The 24,240-nt window shown below is 41.9% G+C and overlaps 2 protein-coding genes across 5 annotated transcripts in view; one reads left to right on the top strand and one right to left on the bottom strand.

Moving 5' to 3' along the window:
* ddr1 (discoidin domain receptor tyrosine kinase 1) overlaps positions 1 to 16,736 on the top strand; it is a 40,902-nt gene extending 24,166 nt beyond the window's left edge. Inside the window, exons 9-20 of one of the 4 annotated variants that reach the window (XM_083919204.1) lie at positions 1,789 to 2,035; positions 3,603 to 3,755; positions 4,373 to 4,435; positions 5,577 to 5,731; positions 6,783 to 6,990; positions 8,021 to 8,098; positions 10,535 to 10,836; positions 10,927 to 11,054; positions 12,038 to 12,235; positions 12,351 to 12,618; positions 13,939 to 14,088; positions 14,566 to 16,736. In XM_083919204.1, the coding sequence (XP_083775330.1) occupies positions 1,789 to 2,035; positions 3,603 to 3,755; positions 4,373 to 4,435; positions 5,577 to 5,731; positions 6,783 to 6,990; positions 8,021 to 8,098; positions 10,535 to 10,836; positions 10,927 to 11,054; positions 12,038 to 12,235; positions 12,351 to 12,618; positions 13,939 to 14,088; positions 14,566 to 14,706 (2,091 nt within the window). In that variant the 3' untranslated portion in view covers positions 14,707 to 16,736. Of the gene's footprint in view, positions 1 to 1,788; positions 2,036 to 3,602; positions 3,756 to 4,372; positions 4,436 to 5,576; positions 5,732 to 6,782; positions 6,991 to 7,978; positions 8,099 to 10,534; positions 10,837 to 10,926; positions 11,055 to 12,037; positions 12,236 to 12,350; positions 12,619 to 13,938; positions 14,089 to 14,565 lie in introns of all 4 variants that reach the window. The other 3 variants (XM_083919203.1, XM_083919205.1, XM_083919206.1) reach the window with 3 other exon arrangements.
* An 854-nt stretch (positions 16,737 to 17,590) lies between these two features.
* flot1b (flotillin 1b) overlaps positions 17,591 to 24,240 on the bottom strand; it is an 8,352-nt gene continuing 1,702 nt past the window's right edge. The window contains exons 3-13 of the mRNA XM_083918959.1: positions 23,676 to 23,751; positions 23,308 to 23,398; positions 22,341 to 22,484; positions 22,041 to 22,160; positions 21,164 to 21,259; positions 20,891 to 21,043; positions 20,513 to 20,694; positions 20,312 to 20,357; positions 19,994 to 20,131; positions 19,634 to 19,798; positions 17,591 to 19,025 (exon numbers count right to left, since the gene is read on the bottom strand). Coding sequence (XP_083775085.1) covers positions 18,999 to 19,025; positions 19,634 to 19,798; positions 19,994 to 20,131; positions 20,312 to 20,357; positions 20,513 to 20,694; positions 20,891 to 21,043; positions 21,164 to 21,259; positions 22,041 to 22,160; positions 22,341 to 22,484; positions 23,308 to 23,398; positions 23,676 to 23,751 — 1,238 coding nt within the window. The 3' untranslated portion in view covers positions 17,591 to 18,998. The remainder of the gene's footprint in view (positions 19,026 to 19,633; positions 19,799 to 19,993; positions 20,132 to 20,311; positions 20,358 to 20,512; positions 20,695 to 20,890; positions 21,044 to 21,163; positions 21,260 to 22,040; positions 22,161 to 22,340; positions 22,485 to 23,307; positions 23,399 to 23,675; positions 23,752 to 24,240) is intronic.

Raw genomic sequence — 24,240 nt, 5'->3', positions numbered from 1 at the left:
ATCTTAACAGAGAGAAGCAACATTTTCTCTGGAATCGCTCTGAAGCCATTTAATTAGTTTTAATGTGCCATTGTTTATCATGGGACAGGGTGTCTGTGCTCGGCTTTCTTGGTGCCACAGAGTTGCATCAGAGTATTTTTGTGTGTCTGTGTGGTTTTTGGGGTTAGTTTGTGAAGTGACAGGGGAGAATGATAATATGAAGCAACCCAGTTTGAGTTATAACTGTGTTGCCTGGTTGGACGCAGCTTGGAATGTCGGTTTGGGAGGGATTTACCCTATACATAAGCATATTGAACAGTGTGAATCCCCAGTCACTGTTATGAAGTGACATTAATCTTTCAGAGGTTTGGTTTTGACCAAGATCCAAAATTTCTCAATGTTTTCTCACAGCTTTTCTTCTTCACATATTCATTATTATTCTAGTGTTTTTCAGTTACCTTTTAAAAATCTTTCCCAGCGGTATTCCATGTGTTTTTCGTAGGCATATCCTGTTTTTCCTGCCTTTTCCCCAGTGGTTCACCCTCACTAACCTCAGCTGACATACACCGTTATGCTGGCCTGGCAGAACGGATACGTCAGACACACAGGTCAAATAAATAAAGAGTGGGAACCTGAACCTAATTCTGGCTTCACTTGTCTCTGTAGTTCCTTAACCTGCACCTAATCACTCTCTCAAAGGAACATCTGCTCTTTGACCTTTTGTTCGTCATAACCTGCACTTCCTACAGGACCTTTAACACACTGGGGACACTCTGAATTACCTTCGTAAGGATCCAGTTCTGTCCTTTGGGAATTTTTTAAAACCACTTCTTTGTAAGCTCATGTGGAAGACGGAGAAAAGAAACAAAAAGATCAGAGGAAACTTGTGAATGTAGGTTAGATTTATGACGAAACAAGCGAAACATAATGAATGCAATGTTATGCTCTCAAATTAAGCCTTGTGCAGGTCATTGGAGCTGATTTCCCTAAAGGAGTACTGTATTACATTGGTTCTGTTGACTTATAAGACCCCCACCTGTACCACCAACATACAATATATACCCCCCATTATATCCCCTTCCATATAGAATCAGTCACACGTCAACTCAGCCTGTGGTGCAGCTGTTCTTTGTGTGTGTGCGTGCGTGTGTGTTAGGTTAGAGTGGCTGGCCTTGCGATAAGTGTAAGGTTAAAAGCTTACCCCGTCAGAGCAGCCTTTGCACCATCCCTTCTACCTCGGAGGAATAGAAAACATCCCCTCATCTCTTCCTTACTTTTCTATCTCTCAGATCTATAGTTTTGACCTCTCGCTCGCTCATTTAAACACCTTCCATCTTCCTCCACGTCCGTCTCACTCTTTTCCTCAATCTCCTCTTCCTACTTCCAGCCACAATGACGCCTCATATATTAGATCAGCTTTTATGGATTCTTCTCTCTTTGGCCTTTCCCTGCTTGTAAAGACAGAAAAGATATATCATCTGCTCTTCTCCATCAGTCTTCTGTTACACACTTTCCTTTCCTACATCCTTCCTTTTCCCTTCTGGGTTTTAAGTCTGCTTGATTGGTAGCCCTGCTCGACTCAAATAGTCGTGCCAAAGCAATTACGGTCTAACGGGATGAGAATGTGTCATTAATTTTGTGCGTTAAGTCTATCTCATTGTGGCTCCACAAATAATTAATGATTAAAGCCACAACTTTCCCTGGGTTTGTCAGATGTTTGCTAATTCCGGTTGGTACTTAATTAAAGGATTTTCTAACATCTTTTCATCCCTTCTCTTTCTGTTCCTTTCACATCCCTCCCTCTTCTAGGTGCACAGTAACAACCGCCACACTCAGGGTGTGCGAGTCTTCAGCAAGGTTGAGTGTCTTTTTAAGTCTGGCATCCTCCAACCCTGGTCCCCTGAACTCACCCTGCCCGTGCCCCTTGAGGATCTAAAGGACCCCTCCTCACGACCCATCTCCCTCCCACTGGGCGGCCGGCCGGCTCAGATCCTCCGCTGCAAATTCTACTTTGCTGACCGCTGGCTGCTCATCAGCGAGATATCTTTCCTCTCTGGTATGAAACAGAATTTTTTTTCTTTTAAACGTGAAACATGTCTTTCTGTGGCTCCAACAGGCAGTTTTGCTTCTATAAGGCTTTGCACTTACGTCACACATATCCTAGCAACTATGTCTGGCACTGCTGTGGAGGTTCAGGGGAGATTTGGCTTCGCCCAAACAATAGCTAAATATAGACAGCCGCAACAGGAAAGGAGATACCTGAAAAGGATTGTTGTACTGTGGGTGTAAGTCCAATCAGTATTCCTTGAAAATGCTCCCAGGAAAAGTCAAGTGAAACCCTGATGAGCTAGATTTACAGACTTACTGTTACAGAATCCTGTTTAAGTTTTTGTCCTTTGCTGTGTTCTTTTAATTGATTTACGGTATCAGATTTACAGACAAGGACCGTGTTTGGTCTCTTCCAGGGATCCAACAGAAATTAGTTTTTCTTTATACCCTCCTAATTCATTTTAAAGTTGATCAGAATCAGAAAGTGTGAAAAAAAATGCCCGGTTTCCCTTCATCTGTTGTCTTATCTTCGTTATCTACCTGTTTGAGGGCTGAAACGGACCCACACAGCAAACACAAAGGTGGTCTCAATCCCTTCTGTAAAGATAGGATTTATGCATATCTGATTGGAAGTCAGATAGAGGACGCCTCTGCTGCTCTCCAACTTTTTGTTGTGATTGTTGTGACTAATTTAACTGTCCTCTCTACTCAAAAACACTGTCAGGTTTAGCGTGATGAGGATAAGCAAAGTGCTCAGTAATCACACCACTCAGATAGCTAAAATTAATCGTCCCAGCAGTGGTCTGGCATGTCTGGATGCTGGACTCGTGCCAGACTGGTTATAACTGACACGCAAGAACTGTCGCACCAGTAGCAACATTGGTCTGCTTCAACGGCTCCACACTGACAGAAAGACAGGGTTAAGGCTGCAGACTGAAGTGCACACCATCAAAACTACCTATTGTGTGACAGAGGAGCTGACTTACATTGGATCCTCTGCTACCAGAATGTACCTGGGTGACATACTGTGGGTTAGAGAACAATCCAACAAGGCAATTTTTGTAAAACAACTGATGTCACTGTTAAGGTCCCATATTCTGCTCATTTTCAGGTCTGTGCTTGTATTTTGTGTTTCTACTCGAACAGGTTGACATGCTTTAATGTTAAAAAAAAAAGGAAATTCTCACACTGCCTGTTTGAATATACGTGTATTCACCCTTTGTGTGCCTTTCTCTGTCAATTGAGAGTTTTGATACTTTCACAGTATTTACATAGCGCCTCCGTGGACGCGTCTATCAGGCACAGGTCTAGGGGCCCAGACTCACAGAATGTTGCTAAGATGACACAACGCAAAACAACCACAAAGAGATGCTGAATGACTGAAAGTAGACACATAAACATACACATAAACCAACATACAGTATATACTACAAATAAGCCAAACAAACATGTTGCCCATCTTCCGAGGACAACCAGATGGTGTATGTGCAATATCTAAACCCTCTAAGCATTTAAATATTATCCATTTTCATTAGATTGACCCGTCCCTTCTTTCTCTTTTTCTCATTATCCAGAGCCGTTTGAGGAGGATGTCACAGAGACTGATTCATTTCCTTCTAATCTTCCCAAGATCCCTTCAGTCGATTCCTCTCCACCTCCTGTCAACCACACCTCCTCCTCTCCCACATCGAGCCGCAGCTCCGCCAACAACACCTCTGGCCCATCTGGTGAGTCCTGCTGTTCCTCTTCTTCATCTTCATCCCCACATCTTCCTCTATCTTTCTTTCCACCAGCCATCCTTTCTCTGTTGTCCCCCTTTCATCACCCACCATGCTGCTTCATCTACATTACTGTTCTCTCCTGCCTCTCTTAATTCCCCCTAATTCCTCCCTCATCACCTCTAGTCTCTGTGCCCGTCTCTTTCTCTTCTGTTGTGATGAGTGCGAGCATGTAGGCAGTGTGTCTAAGCTGTGTGTCTCAGGAGAGCCAAAGGCAGGCAGTGCCAAAGGAGGCCCGCATCTGACAAGCCTCCCTCTTTATCACAAGCTCTGAAATCCTTAGGCTTTGAGCCCAACATTTGCTGAAAAGTCAACACCGCATACTTCTCTTGCAGATTGCATTGTGCTTAAAGGGCAGGAGAAATCTGGCTTAAGATTAAAGGCCAAATGTTTTAAGTTTTTTACTGCCTCAGTCTGGCTTTTCAAAAGTTGTTGTGATCTTGTCGTGAAATCCAAATGAGCCAGAATCCTGCTATCCATGATTTCCTCTCCTCATCACCCTCTTCTATTTCTTCACCACTTCTCTTCTCATACATTCCCCCTTTGTCCATCCCTCACTCCTCCAGAACCCCCCACCACCACCACCACCCCCTTCATGACGAACACCACTGGTAACTGGACGCTGTCAGGTGAGAGAGCAAAAATTAAAAAACAAAAAATAGACAGCGGATGAACCAAGGGACGGGAACTAGCTCCGTCCACTCTGGCCCTCCTCCAGCATCTTAAAACTGTCCCACTGCTCAGTGGAGAGTATGAAGTATAACAGAGGAGGGCTTTCAGGGGCAGGCTTTGGCACTGGGCTCTGTCCCCTGGGTTTGAAGATATACAGCTGTAGGAAAAACACTAGCAGAGCTATGGTACATTATATTTATGTACAACAACAACTTGGCTTCCTGCGGTCTCACAATCTGCATGTTTTGTCTGGGAAGTGGCTCTGTTCTATGCAGCTAAACAATAACAGGCTTTTTAAAAAGCTGGAAATGGTTTTCAGTGGCATGTATGTTGCTTTGTCCATGTTACTGGCTGTGGTTGAACGGCTTTGTTTGGGTTTATTTATCACCCGCGTGGTGCTGAACTGACAGAACGAAGGAGAGAAAGGGGTTGTTTCCTGTTGTGACAATGTGGTAAATCTTTGGTTTCTCAATGTATGTGTGTGTGTGTGTATAAGTTGTGTTCCTGCAGGTTATATTTGTATATACACATACAAGCGTCGGGGTATGTGTGCCGGTTTTTGTTCTTTTTCACTTAATTTATTTGTTCCAAACTAATTCTGTTTTTTAAGAGTTTAGTACAGTTCCGTACCTTGTTCAGATAGCATGCCACATTCGATCCTCCAAGGAGAAAAAATAACTGGATGATTCTGATTTAATATCTTAATACAAAAGCTGAAGCAAAACAGTGTTCACATTCTGTTCTCAAAGCAGCGGGCAGCGAGAAGCCCTATGGTATGACTGAGCGCAGTGGGTGCATACAAACAAGGACAATCCCCATCAGATGTTTAATAATCCTGACGAAACAATGGTGTTGTGTGTGACCCCAGTGAGTGCGTGACTGCGCTGACAGATCCAATGCTCACAGACTGAACGGAGCATTAACTCATGCCAGCCTGATGCCAGCATGTCATAAAAAACAGAGGAATAGACAGTTTTGCATAGTAATCTGTACGACACAATAAGACCTTCAAATAACACCACGTTTCGAACAATCAAACTTATTACACGCTTACAAACATACACCCAACATTTCCACCTGTATTTTCTCTCCTTGTAGATGCAGACACTCCCAGAGCAGGGCTTCCTGTAGCCAAGGACGACAGTAGTAATACAGCTATTCTGATTGGCTGCCTGGTGGGCATCATCCTTCTGCTGCTGGCTGTGATAGCTGTCATTCTGTGGAGGCAGTACTGGAAAAAGATACTGGGGAAGGTGAGTCCACATTGAGAACACGTGGTGTTTTTGTACATTTTTCAAGCAGCCACTCCTTTATGCTGTTGCTAATAACAGCAAGGAGGTTACACGCTTGAACACGCTGGCCAGTTTGGGCCCTTTCTGTGTTTGCATGTACTTCTGTGTTTCTCCAGCTTTCTCCTTAAGTCCAAAAACATGCAGGTATTAGGTGTGAATGTGCGATAGATAATGAATGGATGGAGTTGTAGCTAGCCATACAGTTTGAGCTTTAGTAGACAAACCTCTGGAACATCTATCTCTAAGATTTCTTTCACCACCCTCAGTACAATGGAGGTACGGTAAATTAAGTGTTTGCTCAAAGCTCTACATCTAGTTGCTTTTTCAGAAACAGTGCACCAGTTACTCAATAGATCTCTCTGATAACAGCTTTCATTGTAACTACTTTCTACACAATAAATAACCTTAAGTGAGAGAATGTTTTCTTGTGTGATTAGGCTGAACTGTCCCTTTTAAACCATTTAAATGATTGATAGCAGGCCGAGATAACAACTGCCGGTCTCTTGGCAGAGTACCACTGCGTCTCCATCTGGATATGCTGTGGGAATCCTTTTACGTTTACTTCAAATTGCACAGAGATTAGATGTTGTTTCCACAGTTTGATCACCATCTGTTTTAGTGATTTAAATGATGCATTTACACTCAGTTGCCAGTTTATTAAACAGATAGGTGTAATTAATGCAGTATGATACAGTCCTGCAATAAGTCCTTCCTGTAATGAAGGAAATAATATGCAGTTTTTTGCTGAAACTGTTTTAAAGAGGTGTTGGGAGGGAGTTTTGTGTTATGCTGAGAGGTGTAGGTTGGAATATTTACCCTACACTCACTGATATAAGTGGGTTTGACAAAATAGTAGATGTAGTGGACTCAACACCCCTCTAAAACATAAATGTAGGGTCAATTGCAGGACTGTATTTGACTGCATTAGTTTGACCTAGCTTTCCCTAATAAACTGGCAACTGAGTGAACACTGTATTTCCTGCATAACCTGTGAAACCTCTGCCCTCCCTAGGCCCAGGGTAGTCTATCCAACGATGAGCTACGGGTTCACCTGTCAGTCCCGTCGGACAACGTGGTCATCAACAACACGCACAGCTACTCAAGCCGCTACCAGCGGATCCACACTTTCCCCGACGACCGCGACCATGACAGAGAGGGAGAAGGAGAGTACCAAGAGCCCAGCGCTCTGTTACGGCCAAGGGATCAGAGAGACAGCATAGGTAAGTTACAAACACACGTATATGAGCACACAGTTATGGAGTGCATTTATAGATATGCCAGGATCTGCTGTCTCTGTTGGAGCAGAGCGGTTCAGAGCAAAAAACAGAACATTTTAGTTTAGTAGCGTGATATAGAACATGAGCAGAGTGACATACCACATGCTGACATGCGGTAAAACATACCACATGCTAAATACACGTTGACAGAGATTGATCTGTAGTCACCCACAAAGTTGGCTTGGAGTCAGTGGAAAATATGAAACAATGCAACTTACCATATGTACAGAATTTAAACCTCTGCAAACATGTATGTGGTTTGCGTGGCTATGATTGTCCTGTCACATCCTCTGTTTGTTGATTGTATCAATAAGCAAACTTACGTGCAAAAGGGAAAGCTGAAGGAGAAAAGATGTGGCGCGCATATCAATAAAACAATGGCATTACATAGTATTTCACCACCACAACAAACAAAAGTAAATAAAACCAAACATCTCGTGAGGAAGAGTGCCTCCAGGAAGATGCCCAGAGAGCGCAGAGAGGGACACATAGAAGAGCTATTGTTCTGGGAAAAGGGAAGAAAAAGGAAAGAGGGAGGGGAAAAAGAGGAGTAAAGAGAGGGAAAAGCATTCCTTCACTTGCATCGCACCACAGGAGGTCTGCATGCCGTCTTTACGAGGCGCCTGTGTGAGTTTGAAATAACACGAGTTAACAGAAACATTATTTCATCCGCTGGTTTTTGTTTTGTTTCTTACAGTTCTGTTAACTTTGACTGTTCTTGCTTTGCTCATCTGCTCTGTGCTCCATGTTTCAGTGCAACCCCTCGTGCTTTCCTTGTATTATAATGGATATGCTAACTGTGTCATGCTAATGGTTGTTGTGGTGCGTGTGTGTGTGTATTTTTTGTCATGTGCTATCCATATGATCATGGTTCCTGCGTGTACCCCGCCTCGTCCCGTGCCTGTTTATGTGTTTATGTGTACCCTCCCAGCCTTGCTGTTAAACAACCCAGCCTATGACCTGCTCCTGTCAGATCACAGAAAAGGCTTGAGACCCCTAGTCGTCCCCGGCACCGCTCAGGCTCAGGAAAAGAGCCTCAATGTGCCCCAGGGTAAGACACCTCCGACTGGGTCAACACAGTCAGGAGGGGCCCCTACCTCTCTACCTATCTACCTGCCTCCCTACCTGTCTATCCAGGGCTCTCAGTCACTGCACAAAGAAATGCTTCCCAGATCTGATTTTATGCATGCTTGACCTTTATCTCTCCTGTTATTAACATAATTAGTCACTCTCATTCACTCATCACTCAAAATAACCTTGGAAGGATAGTTTGGTATTTCGGGAATTTTACAAATTTTCAAAAGTACCCATAGACCAACACACTCATAAATGCCTTTGTTTAGCCAGCATAACTTAGTTGATGCCAATGTCTGGCTGTCCATCACTTTGGTCATGACTGAAGTATCTCAACAACTGTGTTGTACAGAACTTCATATTGCCCAGAGAATGACTGAGAATGATACTTTGTGTTCTATGCTAATTGGCAAATGTTAGCATGCTAACAGGGTCCGATGTACCCTGCTTTGTATGTGACTGGGGGAACAAAGGACCCTTATTTTTAAAAAAGGTACAAAGCGGGGGAACATCAGACTCTTTTTTTAAAAAGGGTCTGATGTTCCCCACTTTCCCCAGAACAGGTCCTATGTTCCCCGGTCTGTTATTTTTCCCACAATCAGTGCAGAATTCCACAGCAAATAGGCCTATGTAGACCCTGATCCTACCCCCTAACCCTGACCGTAACCCCTAACCCTAACAAAATGCTGAATTAAATATGCAAAAGCAGAGGCTTATGCGACATGGGACATAGGACCTGGGGAACATAGGGATGAACCGCGGTAAACTTGATTAACATGGTAAACAGTATACCTGCTAAACAAAAACATGTAAACATTGTAAGTATTTGAGGATGTTAGCATGCTGACATTAGCAATTAGAGCGACTCTGCTTCTATAAGTGCAACCTCACAGCTGTTAGCATGGCTGTAGATGTAGTCTTCTTGGCCCTTATATGTTCAATGGTGAGCATACTGTAGCTTAACTCAAAACTTGTGGGTACCTGTGGCATCAGAAAGGCACTACTTTAAAAAACAAGCATTAATGTAGATGTTAAGGGTTCAGTAGCATACAGCATCAATCTTAACACATTAAAGAACCTTTCCCCTTCAGATTTTTAACCTTAACATGTCTATATTGTGTGTTTATATGCTACAAGACATACAAACACAGTGGCTGAGCATTGCATGCCTTGAAACTGCAGTGTACCCATGTCAGACAGCCAGGGTTCGATAATTCAATAGGATAATTTTTCATTTCTTAATGGAATTGTATCGTGCCGGAAGATATTGTGATCCACAGTCAGTAGTGAAGGAATATCATGTGCAGTTTTGTTTTTACATCCCTCTATTTGTGTGCATGCATGTAAACATAGCTGCAAAAAAGGTATTTCTTCTCTATAATTTCACTTTCACTTTCACAATTTTGCACAGAAGTTCTTATTAAAATGAGAGATACTAGGTATTATAGTACTCAACAAAATACTAAAATATACAAAAATAGACATTTACCATGTTGGTATTTCATATAGACTATTTATGAAACATTATATATCCTGATATATATCGCCCATTGGCAGTGGAGTTTTTTAAAAAACTTTTTTTTGTGGGAAAATCATGTCAAAACAAAATATTAATTATATTATAAGTATTTTTACATACTTTACAAAATGTCTGGATGATTACTTTAAAATGCAGAATTTGTTTGTGGCAGTGTGTGCATTGGGTTAGAAAGCTCTTTTTATCTGCATTATCATTTTGACAAAGGAGTAACACATTAGTATTCAGCCAGACTCCCCACAAGTCTCTGACTTATATGTGCTGTCAGAGCCGCGTGGAAGATCCTGTTGAATGTTAAGTTGTTACACCTTTGTTAAATTAAAACACTAAATGTTATCTGCGAGTACAGCAGTAGATTCTACTTCACTTTAAAAGTTAATAGAAGAGACCAATACAATGCCCCAGAAAAAAATTGTATTCTATAAAAAAATAGTCTTACCCATCTATCACAGGAAGTTCAGTTTTTTGTTTTTCTGATTTTAATACCTGCTACAAGATTCAACAGAGGTCTGGGAGTTAAGCAGGAAAGTGCTAATAATCCCCAGCATATACACATATAACTTGTGTCTTATATTTTAGTGTTTCAAATTATTTTTTTATCCATCTCTGTAACTCTTAGCCGTTTTAGTATCCTGTTTTTTATTGTTAGGTTGACGTTTTTAAGTCTTCTGCACGGAGAAGTGTGAATTTATGTTTATGGGTGTTGATATTTTTACTTTTATGATATTCCCCCAAATCCAAACTATCCTTTTATAACAAGTTGTCTGAATGTGTGATAACATGTGATTCTTAATGCCAAACAAAGCTGTTTTTAATGACACCGTTCTTCTAATCTCTCATTTTATCCACCCTCTGTCTCTTCCTCCTCACCTGCAGCCTGTGGTTTGGACATGGACATGGAGAAAGGTTTCCCCCCAACTCAGGAGGAGCCTCCTCCCTACCCTGGCTCCCCTCCATATCCCTCCCTGTCTCCCCCCGTGTCTCCCCCACTGCCTCCCAGCGTCCCTCATTACGCTGAGGCCGACATCGTGAGCCTGCAGGGTGTCAGTGGTAACAACACCTACGCCGTGCCCGCCTTGGCCTCCTCAAGCCCCAGAGCTGACTCCTCCCCGCTGCCTGAGCTGCAACGCCAATGTCTCATCTTCAAGGAGAAGCTGGGAGAGGGACAGTTTGGAGAGGTGAGGAATGACCTGAAAAGATTGTGTGTTTGTCTGGGTGAGTGCAGGGGTGATTGCGCTTTAACAATGTCTTTATTTCTTCCGTGAAAGGTGCACCTCTGTGAAATCGAGAACCCTCAGGACCTGCCCAACTTGGAGTTCCCCTTCAATGTGAGAAAAGGTCGCCCTCTTCTGGTAGCAGTGAAGATCCTGCGCCCGGACGCCTCCAAGAATGCCAGGTCTGTAACACCTTGCACAGCCACGCCTGGCTTCAGTGTGGTTCACAGTTTTGTTCCTCTTCTCCTCTTTCGTATGTGTTCATTGAACTGCAGCGTTCCTGCTTTCCGGAATATCAGAATAGCTTATATATAGAGGTGTTTTAGCAAACAGAAGTTGTATAGACTTCCTTGAGAAACATGGTAGTATCGGGGAATTCTTAGAAATAGATTTCTTAGGAACACAGTATGTTTTACATTGGGCTTCAGAATCTCCCTGCTGACATTTGGTGCAGGGGTCCCAGGATGAATCTGAGTGGTCACTAGACGATTGATGAGAAAGAAAAAAAATTAAAATAATACATTTTTGTCCTGTCAAATTCTGTAACTTTTCTGACTTTTTTTCCTCTCATTTTTGCTCTTTCCTTATGAAACACTGGACACATCAGGCTTCTTAAAATCCCTCCCATTAAACCATCTGAAAAGGGGACACCACTGCTTTAGATGGCAGGATGTTGACAAATTCATAGCACCCGGCCTTTACATGTCGTATCAGCATAAGGCTTGTGTGTTGGTAATGGACTACATGACATTATTGTTCAGCTGACGCAGGGCAGGACAAGTCCAATATCTTCTCACATTTAGCCCTCTCTAAGTCCCCCAGCAAAAAAGAACTGGGCCTCTGTGGTTTTGTAGATGTTTGACTTTTTTCACCAGCTGCATGTTTACTTTGGCTCTCTGGCCTTTTTGCACTGCTCAGGTAAAGCTCCTGCTGTGTGAGCTTATGTGCTGAGAGTGGCTTTCCACAGGTTTATATAGGAGGTTAGTGAGTAACACAAATTAATGAGGTGGAAAGCCACCTAGAGCTGCAAGTGGGGGGGTGTTGATTCAAGTGATTTATTTATTTTTTTACATCAGGCCTAAAACCATCATGTTTCCCTCTGCACCTTTCCTGTACAATATCCCTTCATCTCTCTGATGCATTTCACTCCTCTTCGTCCTGGCAGGAACGATTTCCTAAAAGAGGTGAAGATCCTGTCTCGCCTGAAGGACCCGAACATCATCCGTCTGCTGGGAGTGTGCGTGAGCAGTGATCCCCTCTGTATGGTCACTGAGTACATGGAATGTGGAGATTTGAACCAGTATCTGTCGCACCGAGTGCTTCTGGACAAGACGGGGCCTTCACACAACACCCCAACCATCAGGTAAACGAGAAATGTGCACACACAAATCACATACACAGATAAATCGTAAATGAACACACAGTCACAGTTTTAATTTATGTATCATTCTCTCTAATCTGTCAATCCCCTCCCCCAGTTACCCAGCCCTCATATCCATGGCCAGCCAGATTGCTTCAGGGATGAAGTTCCTCTCCTCCCTCAACTTTGTGCACCGGGATCTGGCCACGCGTAACTGTCTGGTAGGGGGTGAGAAGGGCGAGAGCGGAGAGGATCGGGGCGGTGAGCGCCACATCAAGATAGCTGACTTCGGCATGAGCAGGAACTTGTATGCTGGAGACTACTACAGGATCCAGGGCAGAGCTGTGCTGCCAATACGTTGGATGGCCTGGGAGTGTATACTCATGGTGAGAGGGCAGGAATGTGTGTGTGTGTGTGTGTCTGATGGTTGTAATACTGTATCTTATATTTATTGTTTCATATTTTTGTTTAAAATCCTGGAGTTTAAGTACTAAAGACTTGCATAAAGTTTTGAATAGAAAAATCAATATTACCAAAATCCATGTTTCCATTATCAAAAATACAAACCACTTTAGAAGGAATTTTTTGCAAAATCAGGAGCTCATATGATTTTCTCCCCTTTTTTCTCTTTTCTGATTTGTATGTGCAACAACAGGAGCTTGTTTACTGTAATCTATGGTAGTCAGTGTAGCAGGAAATACACGTTTTGGTTTCACAGAGGCAAGAAATCCAGGGTAACTTTGTTTAACCTCTTCTGCTCCTTTTACACTTTTTCTCAGTTGTTTACACATTAAGACCGGTAGATGAGACACAAAGACCAAACCCTGCCGTACACTGGGCTTGCAGTTCTTAACCACACTTTTTTAATTTCCTACTATCCACTCGGACTTCTCACATGGGCAAACACGTTGGACAATTGTTCAATTGTTCAGTCGGAGCTTTAAAGGTCCAAAGGGCCTTCATCTGTTTTGTAGCAACGGATGCCAACATTTGAGGGAGGTGCAGAGCAGGAGGAGTTAGTAAGTAAAGTTAGACCATGTGCTCAACCGTTTGGGGTTCAGGTTTTTTTTTCTGCTTGGTGATGGAAGATCTATAAGCACAATCCCTGTTTGCCTCTTCCTCTTCTGTAACCATGTGCAGATGAAGCTGTAGAAGATTTTTCAGGGCTGATTCACTTTTCTAGGCAGTACGTCCCCGCTGCTTGGTTACCAGGGAGATCATTGCCTGTGATGGGGACAGGATGCAGTCAGATTTTTGTTGTTGTTTTTTTACTGTATACAGTATATTTTTTCTATTATTTGGGGGATATATCTGTGTGTATTCAATTTTAGTATAAAAACATGCGTACAATAACATTTCATAACGTTTTATTTTATGGCCTGCTGTACGTAGGTACTTCTACTTATAACAAATGGTGTTTTCCATTCAACTGGTTCTTAAAAATCGTTTTTTTGTTGTTAATGTCATCGTTTTGTAGGTAGAGTTTCATTTTGCAAAAGATTTGTGGAGTTTTGCCTTTTGTGTGTATACAAATACTACAAATATAAACAATAAAAAATAAATACATGTGAAAATCTGTCAAACCCAATAATGATGTAAAAGAAATGTGTCATGTGTCAACAATTTTCCATCCTATGATAATGATGCAGATTGATAATGATTGATGTTCTAATGTTGAAAATGACTGTTTGACTGTGTGCTCCCAGGGTAAGTTCACCACGGCCAGTGACGTGTGGGCGTTCGGTGTCACTCTGTGGGAGATGCTGAGCGTATGTCAGGAGCAGCCGTACTCCAACCTCACAGATGAACAAGTCATCGACAACGCCGGGGAGTTCTTCAGAGACCAGGGCAGACAGGTACAACACTCAGCCTTTTCAGTATCAGTCCTCAGTTGATCATTCAGATAATAAAATACTTTGTTCCTGATTAATTAGGCTGTCCTTCACTTTCCTGAACCGTTTTCGCACGGGGTCTCTTGTTGAATTTCATAATTTAATTTATGCCCTAGTGGCTGATCGTTGGCCCACACTTCCTTTTCATTTGTTTGAGCATTTAGTGAAGTGAAATTTGAAATCCCTATTCTGAAAACCACTAAAAGAGACATGTTAATCAAATTACCAAACTCAAGTAGTAATCCAGAAACCAAAAGTATAGCTTACATTATACTGTAATCATGATAAAATAATGATTAAATATTGTTACAATTATTATTTATATATATATAATTATTAGGTTTTTCTCACATTCATCATTCAAACCTGGGCTTTATTACAAAAAAAGAAAAGAAAAAAGGTCTCAATGATCAAACACCTGTCTCCCTCTTTTTCTTGCAGGTGTATCTGAGCAAGCCGGCCGTGTGTCCTCAGGGTCTCTACGAGCTCATGTTGAGCTGCTGGAACAGAGACTGCAAACTCCGCCCATCCTTCGCTGACATCCACTCCTTTCTTACTGAGGACGCCATGAACATGGTGTAAAGAGAAAAACACAACAAGGGGAAAGACGACCCTAAGAGGGGATATCTCTTGTACGTTTACGCATCCTTTGCTGCGGTGGGGAGATGTGGTGAAGGTGCTGCGCAGCAGAAGCGGATGAGATGGGAGAGTGGGTTGCTCGCTTTTATATTTGTACTTTTTTTGGGTGGATGGGGCTGAGACACCGCTGGTTCGGTTTATTTCCACATCAGACCCTCAACCCCGAAGGCAAAACTAACCACAGCTTTTGACGGGAAAGAGTCCGGGCTACATTTCACAGCGGTTGGTGGTGGGTGCAGTCTGCATAGGTACTTTCTCTCTTCTCAGATACTTTAACATACAAACAGGGTTTGTTTGACTGGTGATTAAGTGCTGTAGAGTTAATGACACAGGAAGCTGCAGGGGCTAAATGACAGGAAATGCTCTTAACTATGACCATAGCAAACTAGGACATGAACAGTTATTAAGTTTCATGGCTTTTTTATTTGTACATCTCAAAGGCTACATGCAGGGTAACAGGTGATGGTGCATATGACTGAACAGAACACGTTCACACAAGAAAGTGCACACACAGGGATTGTCTTAGTATTTCTAGTATGTATAACCAACTGTACACATTTTAATCAGTCTAAGTCAGTAAGATTACTCCTGGCATCAGCCCCTTTTTGCCCATCTGAGACATAAATAAAGATAATCCACTAAAAGTCTCTGACAAGATTTCCAGACACGGTGATAAAAGATTTCACCATGTTTGTTGACCCTACAACAATCCTCTATCTCAGCCCCAAAACCTTATATAGAGACCCACATCCATGACTGTCAAAGTTATTGTGGACTAATTTGAAGTGATGTGGACCAGACAACAGCAGCCCCCTTTCTGCAATGCGATTACTTCAAGTTTGCTCCCAACAACTGGCGCCCAAGCAGTTTTTTTTAACCCCGCCTTTGAGCCACAAAGCGATGAACTGTATCCCTGGTGACAAATTGACTTCTTCAACCTGAGGAAACAGGCACGGAGGGTGGAGTGTCTGCCGCCGACGATGAGGCGTGACACAAAAACTGGAACGGCTTTTCCAAGCAGAGAGACAATGCTGCCAGCCGACACAGTGGACGGGACATCTTCAGATGCACCTGATCGGGTGTTTTGGCAATTTCTTTGTGTGTGGCTGCGACCCAGACACAAAGGATAGATGTAAAATTCCACAACCAACTGCACTTTAAATCCTACATGCATATCTCTGGCCTTGATGAAACTGTACTCTGTGAGGAGCCTGATATGATTCCTGTCGATGTGGATTCTAACGCATTTCACTTGCAGTGAGTGAAATTCAGGACAATCCGTCTGCCTTTTTAAATCATCCCCCTATAAGGCAGCATTGCCAAACCATGAGATGTAAAATAATATTTAAAAAAATGGAACGGCACCATCAATTCATCTCATTTTAAATGTATGACAACCTTTTTTTCTCTTTTGTTCACTCATCAAATAATCAGTCCCCGCTCATCCAAATGCATTACTGTACTCTAAAAACACAGTTAAGGTATTCCTCAAACAGGGGATTCTGGGAGTCCTGATTTTAGTGTGAATGTCAACATCAACCTCAGCATTTTCCCATGTTAGTACATTAAGCTGACTGCAGTAGAATCAACGAGTTCTACCTTACTGATTGTAAAGCACTGTAAATCAGTCCTGAGATAATCAACATTATCAAGTAATTCATGTTTACTGATTGTGAATGGTTGTGCCATTTGAGTCATTTTTGATACACTGTAGTTCAACTAAGCCCATATTTTTACATATTCTGTATGTACTTAGACACTCCTCGATGTCTGATTTCGTCCTTTTTGTCTTTGAGGTTGAGCATTATGGTATGTACATATTTTAAGGACAGAATTGTTATTTCCTTTACTAATATATAGAAAACTCTTTGTTACATTTGGGGGTCTTCTGTATCTCTGTAGAATGCTTGCTACCTTGATGCCATTGTAATTCATTGTCGTCTATTTTTGTAGATGTTTTAATAAAGTTAACCTTTTCAAATAAATCGAGATGTGCTCCAGGGCGGTCATTAACGATTATTTTCACTATCGATTAATTGTTTAACATTAGAACGTAGAACAATTCCCTGTAGCACTCAATGATGTAATAATTTCCTGAAAGAATTCAATATAACATTTCCTCTTTAAATAAAGTAATAACTTGACCAATAGTGTAATAACATCCTTAGTGATATTATAACATTTTTACTGATAGTCGTCCTTTTTTTTTTTTAACTGATGATGTAATAAATTTGACAGAAATGTGGAAATGTAACGTGTGCAAGTATACAAAATGTATAACACTGTTTGTGTGATGATAACTTACTGAAAACATTTACACTGATGTAATGTTTGGAAATGTAAATTTACAACAGATGGCAAATAAGGTATTACATTATCGACCAAAATATTATTACATTATCAGTCAGACATTTTATTAAATTGGTCAGGTGATTACATTATCAGGCTTTATCACAAATATTGGTAAATTTTCAGGAAAATATTACATTGAGTGCAACGAACCCTTCATAATTTGGACGTCTCCAAATGGCTTTGTTTTTTTTGTCGGACAACGTGTCCAACACCCAAAGATATTCAAATCACAATATAGTTAAATACAAAAAAGAGCTTAATATTTGGAGCCTCGTCATCAAATGTGAAGATTTGCTGCAGCAAGAAGTGGAACTTGAAAATATTTGATTGTTGTTAATTACTAAAATATTTGCTGATTCATTTTTTTCAGTTGACGTGTTCATCTCTCATCTGCTCCGTGTGTCTTAAATGTGACTTCAGCCGCTTTAATTAAGTAACATGCTGGTGTGAAAAAAATAGACAGCAACAGGCTTCAGTGACTTAACTATATTTTAATGTCTACGAACATTTCACTACAGATAAATCTTGAATATTTGACTAATGTACAACTTCAAAGCCACCTAATTACTAATGTCAACTTAAAATACAGACATGCAACCAAGTTTTTTAGGGAAAGTAAAGGATTAGTCACAGGAACATACAACATAAGTAGAGAGTTATTTGGCGTCTATCTACGGCCGTTGCTAGTGACGACCGATGGCTTAGGTTCAGCTGGATATGAGGAAAAATTCCCTGACAGGAAGTGTAATAGGCTTAAGTAAGGAAGTCAACTTGACTTGAATGTTGAGTTTTAACCAGGCACTTAGCGGTAACAAAATGCATATGGCTTGGCAGCTGAAAAAGTTTTCACTGTCTAAGAAGAGTCTGAAAAGAGGTGCTGAACTGTTATTCAACACCTTTAAATAATACTCAGAATCACATTTCATGGAAAATCCGTACACCAAATAAGAAGACAAGAATCATACTATACGCCGTATGTTAGTTTAAACTCCAGGCAGCAAGCACATCACAGCAGCAGGTTAGTTCGTTAGTCAGTGATGGTCCTTTACTGTCGCCATATAAAAGCTCCAGACCACAGAAAACACTGCGCCAAAGTCAAAAGTCAGCCATGTTTTTCTGCCACCAATACACACTTTCGTTGCTTTCTACAGGAAACCCCTTTAGCTCGTTCCCATCAACCACTTCCTGCCCCTTGTACTGAAAATCTTTCTGCTGATGATTTTGGCCCCAGTAACTTAGCTTCTAAAAAACTTTGTCTCTTTATGACAGACAAGTGGACAAAGAGCAAATAAGCATTAAGCTTAGTTGTGTAAAGAAAATTCTACAGCACACGATACTCTACACAACTATGAGGTGATGCTGTAATAAAGAGCTGAGCACCGTTTAATGAACTGAAAGAGAAAGAAAATTCACAGCCATAAACATTTCCTACATTAAAAGTTAAGAAATGAATGTCAGTTGATTGAAATCCCTATGCAGAGAAAATTAGGCTGTTTGCAGTTAAGATGAAAAAAAAAATGAATTAAAAAAAAACTTGCATAGTATAAAACAATACAGACAGGAATTTCTACTTGGAGACTTTTATCGCCTCCTGATTAAAAAAAAGGTAGCTTCATTGATAATCGTATGTCTCGGAGCACAACAGCTCAGGTCGGGGACATGGAATAGAAACCACATAACAGAGGACGAAAAACAATCCTGTTCAGATGGAGGATGAACCAGAAAAAGACACACAAGTGAAACATGCATGCACACAGACGATCGGACAAGACTACGGTGCTGCAGAGTCGTTACAGTGGTTATAGGCACGAGGAGGAGATGTGGAACTCCTAGTCTCAATAATGACGACACCTCTCCTGATTACTTCTTCTCTCCCTCTCTTCTTAATGCACAAGGCCGGGCACTCCAACCTGCAAAGTCAATGAGAATAAACTTGAGATATTCCAGTTGTTCTGTCTCACGTCGGCCTTTAGGCCTATTCAGATGGGATTAGTTTTATGTGGAGACGTGGGGTACGTCATTTTTACCAGAGGTTTTAGTCCTGTCCGAATGCACCATGTCAGTAATTATTCCAGAGAATGTCAGTAAAAATGACTACGGTTTTCACCTTCTGTAGGACGGTCGGGAAAAAATACCCCAGGGAAAACTAGTCACGTTCGAATACGACCCTCTGTAAAACATATGTTGATATTCTGTCATATCCCCTTTATATGTAGTTTCCACATATTTTTTTTTACCAAGGAGGCGCTTGGAGGCACACTCATCACTTTTCACTTTTCTTGTTTACTTAATTTTGTGATATCAGGAAGCTATGTAGCACATACATGGCGACAGGGAGGTGACGTAGTGCGTAAATTGAGTAACCCCTCCACCTCTGGTAGAATACAGGTATTTCTTAATCCCCTGCGAATTGACCATTTATACTACAGATGTCCTGATGTAAGACTATTTTACCCTACGTCCCCACATTAAACCAATCCGAATAGGGCTTTACACACACACACACGCTTCAGCTCACCTGAGAAATGTTGACTCCGGTGAGTTTTTCCACAGCGGCAGGCAGCCTGGTCATGATATCTAGCACCTCTCCGGTAAGTTTGGCTACTCCCACCTCTGAGCCGCCACTGGACACCATGGTGATCTTCTGAGCCGCCGACAGTGGCTTGCTGATTTCCTCTGCCATCTGCAGGACAAGAAAGACGAGAGGAATTAATGTGGTGAAGAGGGAAGCTGAAAGGGTCAGGACAGTGAAACCTATGCAAGACATTTAAAGTATTAATCAACCCAACATTGTATATGATTGCCGTACAAAAGGTCACTTATTGTTTGCTAAGGTTTGATAATCAAAAATTAATTCATCCATGAGATTCAGACTGACCAGTGGCAGTTTCTCCAGCAGCATGTCCACCATGGCTCCATCTTTGTACTGCTGGAAGGCTTCTGCTTTCTTGGTCATCTGCTCTGCATCGGCGCGGCCCTTAGCCTCCACGGCAAAAGCCTCTGCCTCACCCCTCATCTATACACACACACACACACACACACACACACGCACGCAGTACAGAGTTACAGGCTTGCAATAGAAGGACTACATGTCCTGGCAGTAATAATGTCTGGTAAATGTAATATAGTTAACAGACAGGGAGGGAAAGTGGAAATGAGATGTGAGTGTATCAGGAAAAAAAAGGAAAGGACTCACTTTGATGGACTCGGCCTCTGCCTCAGCCTCCATGATAAGCTGCAAGCTGCCAGGGTTGAGGAGGGATAAAAATTAGTGTTTTTAAAGGGCTTTTATATTTAATTATATCCTTTTTTGTGCTGTTTGGGTTTTGGATGCACATCGCATGATTCTCACGTTTCATGGATGTTTAAGACAACAGTATTATGCTCTAGCTCTCACCGCTGTGCCTCGGCCAGCCTCTCCAGTCTGTATTTCTCTGCTTCAGCAGGCTTCTTCACTTTGGCCTCCAGTTCCTTCTCCTTACGGATGATCTCCTGCTCCTGCAGTAAAATCTGCTGGGTCCGCTCAACCACCTGGACCTGCATTGTCTCCTCTTCAATGCGTTGCTTGGTCTTGGCCACCTGACGACGGAAGAGGAGGAAAAAGGAAACGCCATTAATCAGGTTAGGTGCAATCTGGATCGGTACAAACCCGACCAGCCAGCCAATAAAATCTGTGGATGAGGTGTGCAGACGATAAAGACACTGACCAGGCCAAACATTTCACTTGCATATCAAAAACACAGCAAGCCCTAGAAGATCAGACCAAGAACTGTACCTGAAGCTGATAGGCCATTTCTGACTCGGCTTTCTTGGTGTTGACCTCAACATCATAGGCTGCCTTTTTCAGCTCATAGTCTCGCTGCGCTTTTGCCATCTCAATCTCATTCTTGTACTGAGCTGAAACCTTCTCCTGCATCGCGTGGGCTTCCTGGATAGAAAACGTAGGACAGAAATGGTATATGTTGTTATTTCTTTTCAAATTAAGGATCATTCTCACTTTCGAGCACTTAGGTGGAATGACAGAGATGAACAAAGACGCTTGTTTTACCCTCATGACAGAATCTCGTTTGTACTGAGCCTCTCCAATCCTGGCATCCTTTTGCACCTGCGCTGTTCTGGCTTTACCAAGGGAGTGGAGGTAGTCCTGCAAGAGAGCGAGAGAAATAAATGCTTACCACTGAAGCACTCACAGACCTCATTCAGCACTAATGTAAAGAGCAGTTGGGGGTCTTGAGTCAGAGACGATGAGTCAATATTAATCACTTAAGTGCTTTACTGTAACAGAGGAAATCATACGAGACTAAAAGCTTAGTTTCATATAAAAAAACCTTCATGCTCAAAGCAACAGTTTAGGGCCTAATCACACTTTGCATTTGTCGGTGCCCAAGCATGCTTCACGGCTAAAGTCTAGTTCATCTGACCAGTGTGAGTACAACTGTCCTTTGCCAAGGCATGGCACACTTCCCGGCCGCGGCTTAGTTGAGACAGGTGAGTTCTAGTAAAGCACATATAAACATGTACGAGCATGAGCATCGGCGGCGGTACGGATGTCTGTTTATGTACGACTGTTCCCCGCGACGGTCATTTAAAAAGATGCCGCCGAAGGTTTCGTGGTGGTACTGCAGATTTGGTCAGATGAAAATATTCATAAATAGTTAGACAACAAAATAAACTCGGAGGGGCGATGACATATAATCAAGAAGCAATCGAGTCGAGTTCCGGATCGTTTCAAGTAATTTGAGCTCAAGCAGGCCTTGGCCGGGGGGGAAAGGGAAGGGGGGAAATCACGCTAAAGCACAGCACAGATCATCTGGGCCAAGTGTGAGTGTGTCCTCAGAGTCCTGCCGCTCCAGTAATAAGTGCTTTGATCATCAGGTTTTGTCATTAGTACTGGCAGAACATAAACCCAAATAGACATCAAGCACCTGATCATCATGAACATCTTTGAGCGTGTAGCTGACGACACCAATCCCCATGTTGACCAGGTCAGAGGAGGCCACCTTAAAGACCTGCTCGGAGAACTTCTTACGGTCCTGGTAGATCTCCTGTACACGACAAGAGAGATATTCAGGATTGTATATGGGCATTCACTTAGTGGTTAGCTTAGTAGAGTCATAAACATAAAGCTTCTGAACAATCTTCCATGGGCGGAGAATGTCATGCAAATCCATTTGATAAGGATAGATATTTTAATAATCCTTTACAGGAAATAACAGAACACCAACCTCCACAGTCAAATGGGCAATGATGGCTCTCTGGTGTCCCTCCAGTGTTTCCAGTGCAATATTGGAAATCTCAGCCTCAGACTTGCCCATAAACATTTGGCAGGCGGTGGCCAACATCTCTTTGTTCTGGCCCTGGATCTTCACCTGGAAAAGGACAGGGGAAACGAAAATGTGAAAAAGCAAGTAGCTGGCTGGACTTGAAATAAATGGTGAAATGAAAAGATGCCGGTCAGATGTTCTTTTTCTTTCTATCTTGTACTTGTCAAAAATGATGCAACTTTATTTACAAATAACCAAGGACTCGCTAAATTATTTCCCTATGGGGGCGTGCCATCTCTATTCAGCCTGTGGCCTTTTTTCAAGTGTCATCTTCCTAAAGTGATCACACACTAGTTACTTGTTCCTATCCAATCATACTGGATCCTTCAGGAATCAGTCATACAGAGAGCCTCAGACCTGTCTGAAAAAAATTACAATTGATCTTCATTTGAATGATGCAATATGGATTCCTAAGATTCATAAAAATACATCATGGTGGTTAAATAATGCTCCAAAGTTAGGCTACATTTTGGCAAGGGAAAAATGGCAATTTTAAAAATGGTCCATTGACCCCTCACTTTACGATACTCACTAGCTGCAGAGTCTGTAGAGTTTAACTTTACTGTGTTAACGGCTGTAATGTGTTCATGTAAAATAAAAGCTACAGGAGTTAATGATGCACCACGTTAGAGGGTTCCTTGTACAATATGCAGCTGTAGTACTCTGAGAATCTCTTCCATATTCTGAATTATATGAATAATCTAATGTACCGTACACAAGTGTTGCTTTTAAATAACTTATCTTTTCTGCCTAAATATTTTCAGTCTTACTGTCATAACTTTCACTTTTGTGGAACCATGCACAGCTTTTGGGATTACATTTAATAAAAGCCTCATGGTATTTCAGTCCTCTAACTGCCAAAGCATACCTGTGCGATGCCAGTGACAGAGATAGGGACCCCATGACGGGTGTAGACCTTGTCACTCTTCACATTTAGAGTCAGGGTGTTGAGCGTGATTCTGAGAAGAATAATATAAAGGAAGAGTGGATTGAGTGAGATACAACGACGAAGAGCAAGGATGAAAGGCAAAGCAAAGGAAAGACAGAGGGAATTAAATCAATTACCAGCCACAAGAACCATTTGCCCATGCTGCTAATGACAAGCAGCCCGGAAATGGATATAGCATTCAGAAAAGATATGGGTACATGTCTGGTCTAACAGCATTTATTTCCCTTCTTAGCTGACCGATAAAGTCAAGCAGCTATGTTGTACTTAAAAACAGAAAGGAGAATCACCTCTGGATCTGCTGGATACATGGGAGGACAAACACTCTTCCTCCAGCAATCATTAGAGGAGGAGACCGGCCAAAGCCTGGAAGGAAAGAGGGGAGCAGAGAACACAGAACATAAACATTACACTGACATAACATACAGCTAGTTACTCATAGATTAAGCCTGTGAATGTTCTCATTTGTCCAGGTTATCGTTATCCTCAAAGCAATTTCAGTCAAAAGCACTTGGACAAATAACCAAGTCTAGTTGCTTTTGACTGAAATTGCTTTGGGGACTCATAGATTAACTATTTCTGGGACGTAGTTCAACTTGCAACACCATATTACAACAATATGGGTGATGCTATTACTATGGTAAGTAGGAAAATTCCAGACTGACAATAAGTGTTGCTCAATATGATCTTATCACAGAACATGTGATGATTTAATCACATGACACACGTTTACTAGTCCACTGTAAACTAAACTTTGCCTCGTTTTGTTACAGAATTATTACACATATTACATTAACAGTGTACAATTTAGAGATGCACCAATATCGGCTCTGATATTGACTAATTAGCTTGATC

The sequence above is a fragment of the Echiichthys vipera genome (genome assembly GCF_963691815.1).
Source record: "Echiichthys vipera genome assembly, chromosome: 8".
NCBI classification, from domain to species: domain Eukaryota; kingdom Metazoa; phylum Chordata; class Actinopteri; order Perciformes; family Trachinidae; genus Echiichthys; species Echiichthys vipera.
This window is presented reverse-complemented; position numbering and strand designations above follow the sequence as displayed.